The sequence below is a fragment of the Sphaeramia orbicularis genome, chromosome 2, assembly GCF_902148855.1.
Source record: "Sphaeramia orbicularis chromosome 2, fSphaOr1.1, whole genome shotgun sequence".
In the NCBI taxonomy this organism is placed as follows: Eukaryota; Metazoa; Chordata; class Actinopteri; order Kurtiformes; family Apogonidae; genus Sphaeramia; species Sphaeramia orbicularis.
Window position 1 is genome coordinate 25,859,368 of NC_043958.1, and position 9,794 is coordinate 25,869,161.

Consider the following 9,794-nt stretch of genomic DNA (forward strand, 5'->3'; position numbering starts at 1 on the left):
ATTTCAAATAAGATTCACTCAAGATGTTTGAGGCGAACACAGATATTACGATAATCGATCCAGCAGTTTCTGAAACGAAACCAGAAATGTCAAAGTGTCGGCACTGATGAAAGAGTCGAGGAATTTTACATAAGTTTTATGACTCTTGTACAGCAAACAGGCCGGATTTAGATATTGGATGAGAAGAAGACTTGGATGTGTTTTCTTTTTATGCAATATTATATCGGTTTAGCAGAATTTAATTACTTCAGCACATTTTAACCCATTAAGACCCAGTGGTACTTTTATGGCAGCTTCTAAATGATTTTTTTCTCTCTTTTTAACATTTCTCATGTGATTTATCACCATTTATTATAATAAAAACCTCTGTGTTTTGTATTTTTCAGTGTAAATCACTTCCTTTACTCTATATTTAATTTACTGATCATGTAGATGTTCATTAAAGCTCAGAGTAAACTTAAAGGTATTCTGCAAAAACAGAGAAAACTGAAGAAAAAGTGACTGTTTCAGCAAGTGAGGACTATTACCATGTGTTACAATTTTGCGGCTAAAACTCAACAGTTTATGGAAATAAAACAGAAGCAGATCTGTGTGAGTGCTTCAGCAGGACTCAGACTCAGGTGGACACCAGCTGTTACAGTGGGCTAGTCTGGGAGCTAATGCCATGACGTGACGATGATATTGAATTATTTATTCAATTACGATCGGTTTTTGGCCCCAAAACTATAGTTGTTGAAGAATAGGACCAGGACCAAGAGACAAGTGAATGTTTTGGGCAGATAGTGGGTGGACTCTCACGTACCTGGAATCGCAGCTCTTCCCTCCTCCTTGTTCATTCTCCAGACCGCATGACATCTGTGCGCGCGCGTGTGTGTACGGTGTGACAGAGATGAAAGGGCAACATGACCAGGTCCAGTGACAGCCAAATTAAACCACTCTTAACATTTATTATCATTGATCAAAAATAGCATTTGGATATAACTTATTTTGGTGCTGATAATCTCATTTGAAACTGCAGACTACAGTCAGGGATATATACAAAAATGAGACTTTCTCAAGATCACACAGAACGTCTGCACAGGACCTTTAAAGATGTTCAACCAAGTCTTCTTACTTCTGACACTGCAGATTCAGTCTTTTACTGTTGAATTTTTCTGCTCCAGGTTGGCCCTTGGTTGATTCTTCTCAGCAGATCCCCACTGCCTCAAATAATCAGTGGAAGTAACTTCATTCTCCTCATTGAGCAGTGTTTTGTTTGATGGCGTTCCAGCCAATGGCGTTCTGGTCCGGGAAAAACACAGCAGAGTTACACACACTTTACTGTAATGTTATTTGTACAGTATCTCTGTTGCGAAATAAAACTGAGCAGCCGTTACTATGGAAACAACAGCTGAATATTCAGTATAAAATCATGAAATGTGGACTGCACCAGAATTTGATTTTATAAAGTTTCACAACTGAAATATTAACCCATAAATCCAGTACAATTCTGTTATAAATATATTATAAAGACTTACTTGTGAGTGTCTTTGAGTTCCTTTCCCACTTCCTCATCTTCATTCTCCTCATGGTCACTGTGAGAAAGACTGAAACATGAAGAAAAGTCCAAGTTCAGCATGTGTCAGTGATGTATCTGTGTGTGGTGTTAAATATCTGTCTCAGTAAATCATCCAAGTCAACAATTATAAAAAGTGGACACTGAGTTGAAACATGAAAAGTACCATGTCATATGTTTTTTGAACAAAGGTGTGATGATGACAGCAACAACAACAGCAACAACAACAGCACAGACCAGAACCACAGGCACACTGATCCAGGTCAAACCTGTGAGAAAAAGGAAAAAACCCTTTAACATTTATAAAATAACAACATAACAGAAGAGTTAGTGGTCTGAGTCCATGTGGACTGAACTTACTGTCATCACTGTCACTGGGTGAACGTTCCTCATCAAAACCTGAGGAAAAAAAACAAACCATGAAAAGAAACTAATCACCAGACTATAAGTGTGTGTCTTTGAAAACATTTCTTACCAGGAATGGTTGTAAACACCTCTGTCTCAGAACCAAAGGCCAGTCGGACTGAACATCTAACTCTAGTACTGGTTCTGTGCAGACCTGACAGTACAGCTGTAGTGTTGACCGTCACTGTACCGTTAGTGTTGGGGACTCTGACGGTACTGGTGTGTGAAAAGTTTTGTCCCTGGACACTCAGAGTGACAGTGGGAGCAGGTCGACCAGTGGCTGAACAGGACACAATGAACTCTGCAGTAGAGGACGATTTACTGACATGTAGAACAGGTTCATTCAGCTCTGCAAGGAAAACACATGAACATACATGAGTGGGTTCAAGAGCAGGAATTTCCACTGATATCGAAGAAAAGAAACACGCAGTCAATGATGCAGGAAGGTTTTTACCATAGATCAGGAGGCAGGTTTTGCAGGTGATAACCCCCTGGTGTTGGATGTTAAACAGACAGTTATAACATCCTTCATCCTGCTGGTTCACATTCTTGATAATTATGGTGCTGTTCTGCAGTCCAGCATCTTTAAACTCCACCTTGTGTCTGAACTCTGGATTCACTCTTGGACTAAAGTACTTGCTATTGGTGGCCAGATTAATCTCAGGTGAAATCTTCTGCCATGTGACTTGTACAACATCTTCAGATTTCATGAGGTGACAGTTGAGGAAGGCTTCACCTCCTACCTTCACTGAAGTATTCTGAACCTCAGCATTTACACCTGAATGAAGGAAAACACAAATAAATATGTAATGTTTTGAGCAAATACAGTTTGGGAATAAATTAAATGACTCTCACAAAGTAGTGAAAAGTAAAGACATCTCATAAATGAGTCTCTCAGAGCCATAAGTGTTTACTGATGTGGAAATATGAGGAAGAAGAAAAAAAAAAAAAGAAAAAAAAAATCAGAGAAAAGACATATGACATGTTTGCTTTTACAAGTTTAACCCATAAAGACCCAAACATCCACCAGTGACCAAAACCATCTACTGATCTAAATGGTTTATTACCTGTTGATCCACTAATCCTATCAACACATGCAAATAATTGGTGTAAAATGCAGTTTGTCATCTTTCATGGTCATCAGATATGACCCATTTGGACGTTCAGAGGCTCCGTAGTGAAAATGGAAACCTGCGTGAAGTTGGCCCCCCACGCAACGAAAATCTCTGGATAAATATTCTCATTCGTTTGTGCTTCGTTAGTGCTGGTTTGTGCAATTAAAATAGTCGTTTGTGCTATTATGGTTTTATAGATATTAGATTTATTTTCAGCCGATGACGTCACACAGCCCCCCCACTTCCTCTAAATTGAGTGGAAATGTTTGCGTTTGTGCTAGTTAGTGCTGTTTAAAAGTTTTGTTTGCGCTGTTATGGTTTTATAGATATTACATTTATTTTCAGCCGATGACGTTGTGCACCCCCCACCCCCCCGCTACAAATTCACCCGAAATGGTCTTTAATGTATTTTTACAGGAGCTACATTTGCACTGGATTCCACCTTGCTTTTACTCTGTTAATCACAGCTGTCACGATGGTCTTACGTGATCATAACCTGTTGATGCCTCTTCCTTGTTTACCTGGTAGAGTTGTCCTGTCAACAATGTTTGAAATTTCAATAAAAAAAGCAATGCAAAGTAAGTGTTTTGTTCAGTAGTTTTGTTCCCGATTTATGTAAATGGAGCATCACGAGACTTCACAATTGTACCACTAGTGGGGGGTGGACAGGTTTGAACCTGAAGTACACCTGTGGAAAAATGTTACTGGTGTAGGAATTTCACATCTAATATTGCACGTTTTTCCAAGTTTTAGCTTCTCAGCATAGGATTTACAACCCTCTGCAAAATCTGATTTCTGGCCAATGCAAATGAAATGTTTTCAAACTAAGTTTGCAGAATATTGACTCAAAAATTGCTCACAAAATATTGCTCATGTATTAAAGTAACCCTTTTGACAAATGGAGAGAATTTATTCCAGAAAAGGCTGAGGATGACACATTTTCTAAAACTAAAAAAAAAAAAAAGAACATACCATTTGAAGAATGGCACCTGGACTCATGTCATAAATGAGCAGATTTGGAAAGCAGTCAAAAGTCCTTGCACATTTATTTATAAAAGAGCCAAGGTCTATCCATCAATCACAATTACACTGAAGTCAGGAGCTACTGTAAAGAGCACCATGGTCATCTGGACAGAACATGTGAGATAGAACCAGCAGTTAACAGCCCAGTGGTGTTCAAATGTTGCATCAACAACGCTGGTGACTCCTGCACACTGGCTGTTCAAAGCATTTCATGTCTGGAAATATGCTTGTGCAGATGAACACAGAAATATGTGAAGGCAGATGGAAGCCCATGTACGGCAGGCATCACAGGCAAAGAAGCTGATGGACTTTGGAGATCCCGACCAAGCCATGGACCTAATTTGGCCACACTACACAAAGCAAAACAAGAGAGAAATGATTAGGAATCAGGTGACAAAGATCTCATTTTGTCATTGCTGTTGTTAAAATCCAGTGCAGCTCATAGTGGGAGCATTAAAGACACTGGACTCCAGTTTTTCTATCACTACTGGAGTCAAACACAAATGCATCAGTGGCGGCTGCTCGTCTTTCAGACAGGGGAAGCTCATCGTCAGCTTACATAAAAAAAATTTTTTAAAAAATTGTCAAGTTATTTAAACATACATTCGGCCCTCCGTTCCTTTTTAAGAAAATGGTCAATGACTTTATCGTACCAAGTAGGCGTCTTTTCCAGGGACTGGACCAGTGTCCTCTCTGCTTAGATTGCCTTGGCCCAGTGTGTTATGGGTGTAAGACTTCAGCCTTTTTAAACTAGAGATGCTCCTTTCACTCCGACCTAGCCGACAGTATGATTGATTTAACTATCTACAAAACGATATTCAACTCGAACAAGAAATGATTAAATTATGTAACTGAAACAAGAAAACGCTGAAATTATGTTGAATTGAAACAAGGAAGTACAATGAGTGTGTTTTATTTACAGTGCAAGAAATGAATGAGTAATTTCGTAGTGGTTTCTCTCTCTCTTTCACAGCAGAATGTGCGACGGTATTAAACTGAACTGTGTCAGTGAAGGAGCAGATCTGAAAACAGCTGTCAATCAAACGGGATTCAGCCTTTCGACTGATCCTCCAATCAGCACGTGGGATTCTGGCGTCCAGCCCGGCCGAGCTCCGCCCACAGCTCCATTCACCCCCAGAGACGGCCGGCGTCCGGGGGCAGGACAACATCGTGGCATTTATCCAATTACCGTCCAGTTTTCAGGCAATGAAAAAAACTGTTCCACTCAGTCCCATTGAAGCCCAGAGACGCCCGCAGTCTACGGACAAATGCACTGAGCAGAGATGGAGGAGAAAACAGCGCAACGGGAATGGAGGAGAAGTGAACAACATCGCGTCCATTGGTTTGTAAAAAAGCTGATTCTGAACGAACTCGTCTGTGAGATGAACGTGTTCTAACACATTTGTGGTCAATGAAATGTCAACACAACCGAACATATTTAACCATTAAATTTTCGTAATTTAAGGGGAAGCCGGGCTTCCCTTACAGTCTATGAGAAATCGCCACTGAAATGCATGTATACAAGACCTTATGACAGAAAACTGACTCAACAGTATGTTCTGATGATGATTTAGAGCTGAGACAGAATTCCCTTTGAGTGAATTTCCCTTCACTCTGGTGCTCTAAGGAAACACATTTACTTTGAGGGGGGGCAGTCGTTGCTTTACAGGGAGGCTTGACCCAGGATGCTCTTGGACATTATGTATCTGTGAGACGGATGAAGACCTAGGAAGTGGAGTAAAAACAGCATCAGAAAAAAGCATCAAAAAACACCAAAATATGCCTACATGCTGTGTTCTACACAAAACAGTCATCACTTCATTGCTTCATTTAATTCATTTGCAGCATTATTTTATTATTTCTTACTTTTTGGTACAATTCATGCTTGTATCCTCACAAAATCCTTACTTCAGTTCATAGTTTATATTCATAATTTGTGTATTCCTGTTTAAAACAAAGCTATTTTTATGTTTTATTTTGGATATAAAGTCAGTGCTACAAACCTCAGTCATTTTTATTCATGCAGTCATCAACTTCAAATGCATATCTGTATCCCTGGTCCTCCACATCTACTATCCTGCATGTTTTAGATGGATCCCTCTTCCAACACACCTGATTCAAATGATGAGCCTATCATCACACACTGCAGAAGCCTGATAATGACTGTCAGGTGTGCAGGAAGACGGTGACATCTAAAACATGCAGGATAGTGGCTCTGGAGGACCAGCGATCTATAGATATACATACATATATCTATACACATGTAGATTTATTATATCAATCTACAGTTTTACTGTTTGTAGGCAGTGCTGGCCAGTAGTGCACTGCTAGTAATATTACTGTAATTAAATTACTTTTTTCCAGTACTAAAGGAGGTTTGGTGCTGACTCCTTGAAGAAACACTTTCTGCTCAGAGGTTTGAGAAGCTTCTGCTAATGAGATACAATCACTGTTTCACTTGTAAACATTAAGGCCCTGCTAAATGTTTCACTGCAAAGATAAACCAAATGTTAAACACTCTTCTTAGATCACATTCTACATTTTATTCAATGAGCTGATCTTTGCTGTTTTTATGAGGGACAACGCAGAAAGTATTACTTTAAAAGTCAGAATTTGAGTTCGTTCATTTGGATTTTTTGTTTCCATGTGTATTATTCACAGTACATTCCATACTGTGTCCCATCAGGTGATGAAACACTGCAGTGTTTACAACTCTAGGTTTTCTTCTGCACAGTTAAGGTAACGTAATGTTCAAATAAAATAAAATAAAGTGTGTTTAGTTCCCTAAGGAATAATCTGTTCAACATCAGGTTTTAGGGAAGGAAAATAATTATTAACTTAAAAGTAATGAAACTAATTCATTTAGCTACAAAGTCATAAGTAACATAAATACATTTTAAATGAGTAATAAATGAAATGTAAGTTATTCCACTTTGTAACTTCACTGTTTGAAGGTGCATCCTAAAATACTCATCTTTGGTTTGATATTCTGTCCACTGAAAAAACAATGCTTTATAAACTAATTAATACTAATCACTCAAATAATTACTGTTTAGCACAATAACCTAAAACAGCTGTTACCAAAAATATGGTGTGTAGTCTGGCAGTTTGTCACAGCACAGTAACACAAATGTAGAAGGAAAACTGAACATTAAACAACAACACTGGTATAACTAACTGATCTGATGAGGATCATATCCTTGCAGTTGTTTTCTACAGTCATAAAACAAGCAAAACACGTAAAAATATTTACCTGGAGTTCTTGTTCAGGGTGACATCCCCAGAGCTGGACTGGTTGACTGGAGGAGGAGTGAAAAACGCACCCAAACAGACAGAACCAGGAGGAAAAAAGACGAGTGTGGACCACAACAGAACCTGTACAATCTGTTTGTGCTTCATGTGTCTTTAATGTATTTGAATGAACGGGAAACACGGACCAAACCATTTTTGTGGTTAACTTGGAGGGGACGGGGTTAATACCAACAGCTCAAACAAAACTTTAAACAGCACTAACGACGCACAAACAAACGCAACCATTTCCACTCGATTTAGAGGAAAGGGGGGGGGGCTGTGTGACGTCATGCCCGAAAATTCATCTTGTAATATGTATTAAACCAGTGAAGTATAAGATCAATGTCGACCCTTTTTGCTCATTTTGTCATAATTCGGATGAAACATTAACTCATTTGTTTTGGGAATGTGCATTTTGTCAAATATTTGGGTGTGACATCAATGTTTTTTTTAAATAGAAAGCTGGATATTTCTTTTAACTTCAAACTTGAAGATATTTTATTTGGTTTCTTTATTACTGATTCGCCCGTTCGGAAATTGTTTATTCTTAATCTCATTTCTTTATTTGCTAAATTTCATATACATACAAGCAAATTTGCTAATCAGAAACCCAGCTTTGTGGTATTTAAATCTTATTTGAAATCCTATTTAGACACACTCAACTTTTGCACCAACCCTAAAGCTGTGAAGACTAAAGCCTTATGTAACGAATTTAAGTTGTAATTTATTTATTTTTATTTAATTAATTAATTAATTTATTTATTTTTCTTTCTTGTTGTTTATTCCTTTACTTTTATTTATTTATTTATTTATTTATTTATTTATTTATTTAAATTTACTTACCTATCTATGTAATTGTATTTAAGTTCTTCCTGCGTCACCTCGAGCATTATGTTATGTGTTTGTTTTTTTTTTTGTTTTTTTTCCATGCCATGTTCAGGTCTATGTGTATATAATATTTTGTAAATAAAGTATGAAAAAAAAAATCTATAAAACCATAATAGCACAAACGACAATTTTAACTGCACAAACCAGCACTAACGAAGCACAAACGAATGAGAATATTTATCCAGAGATTTTCGTTGGGTGGGGGTCCACTGTGGTGACAGTTCTACAACAGCTGATGATGGAGGAGGGGCTCATTACAGTTTCAAGAAAACAAAACTTTCCTGAGTTAATGTCATCCTATCAACACCTAACACAGACTTCAAAACTATCTACTTACTATTAAATACAGTGAAATGCATTTGTATCTGACCTTTAATGACGGCTCCAAACAACAGAAGTAGACACACCACTCCTTGATGGGACATGTTTCCAGTTGCTTTCCATCACAGTCACGCATGAATATACCACTGAAGGGCAGCCAGGTGGTCAGAACCAAATAGGTTTCATCTGCGGGTCACTGATTTGGAAATAATTATGTCAAACGTTATGTCATGAACAAATATAAATATTCAGAATAAATATTGCATTTAAGTGGAGAATGGTCTATTAAGTATGGTATGTATATGTGTTGTTTTGATCTTAAAACCTTTATATTTACATCATGTCATGCGTAAGTTTCACCTGTTTCACCGTCTAATGGAACAGTCCAACATGACAGGTTACGGGTGTACTGGCACCTGGGATGGCCCGGAAGTTGAGAAAAGGATGAACGAGGCAGAGAGAGAAAACTAAAAGGAAATGAGTGAGGCTTTTCTTTTTTTTTTTTCTTAGAAATGAGTGAGGCAGAGACAGAAATCTTAAAGGAAATGAGTGAGGCTTTTTTTTTATTATTATTATTTTTTTTAGAAATGAGTGAGGCAAGGACAGAAAACTAAAAGGAAATGAGTGAGGCTTTTTTTTATTTATTTATTTATTTATTTTTAGAAATGAGTGAGGCAGGGACAGAAAAGTAAAGGGAAATGACGATCTGCAAAAAAAAAAAAAAAAAAAAAAAAAAAAAAGAAGACGACGAAGTGGACAGAGAAAATAGACCCTTAAATCCTGAATGGACAGACTCATTTGTGTTCATACTTCCACTGGGAATATTAAACCAGTGTGTCTCATAAGTGCAGCACCCATAGCACTTATTAATATATTAATAGTGCTGATATGAAGTAATTAATGAAGTTAACCCAGGGGCTGTTCTAGGATCAGAGGTTTAGGGGAGCTGAGCACCCAGAGTCCTGCAACTATGCAAGAGAAATTTCACTGTTTTGTATATTTTAACACAATTTCAGACCTTCATTCCCACATTTGTGACAGAAAAGCATTTCTGGGTAGGGGAAATTCTGTGACAAAACCATCAAATCTGATAAAAGTTTAAATGCTGAGCCACAGTAAAAGAGGACTGGATTGGAATCATAAAATAATTAAATCCTAACGCTAATTTCTGAAGAAGGCCAACTCATTCTGATACA

At 37.8% G+C, this 9,794-nt stretch overlaps 1 protein-coding gene and 1 long non-coding RNA gene across 3 annotated transcripts in view; both read right to left on the reverse strand.

Moving 5' to 3' along the window:
- Nucleotides 1-921: 921 nt before the first annotated feature.
- The window catches only part of LOC115435139 (OX-2 membrane glycoprotein-like), a 56,596-nt gene continuing 47,723 nt past the window's right edge, over nt 922-9,794 (reverse strand). The window contains exons 1-7 of one of the 2 annotated variants that reach the window (XM_030157354.1): nt 8,648-8,785; nt 2,415-2,738; nt 2,031-2,309; nt 1,916-1,954; nt 1,722-1,824; nt 1,518-1,586; nt 922-1,281 (exon numbers count right to left, since the gene is read on the reverse strand). In XM_030157354.1, the coding sequence (XP_030013214.1) occupies nt 1,131-1,281; nt 1,518-1,586; nt 1,722-1,824; nt 1,916-1,954; nt 2,031-2,309; nt 2,415-2,738; nt 8,648-8,702 (1,020 nt within the window). In that variant the 5' untranslated portion in view covers nt 8,703-8,785 and the 3' untranslated portion in view covers nt 922-1,130. Of the gene's footprint in view, nt 1,282-1,517; nt 1,587-1,721; nt 1,825-1,915; nt 1,955-2,030; nt 2,310-2,414; nt 2,739-8,647; nt 8,786-9,794 lie in introns of those variants that run through there. The other variant, XM_030157360.1, reaches the window with a different exon arrangement.
- Nucleotides 4,070-7,800, reverse strand: LOC115435225 (uncharacterized). The gene is made up of 3 exons (XR_003937674.1): nt 7,352-7,800; nt 5,739-5,823; nt 4,070-4,448 (listed from the first exon to the last, which is right to left on the reverse strand). It is a non-coding gene; the product is annotated as an uncharacterized LOC115435225 (long non-coding RNA).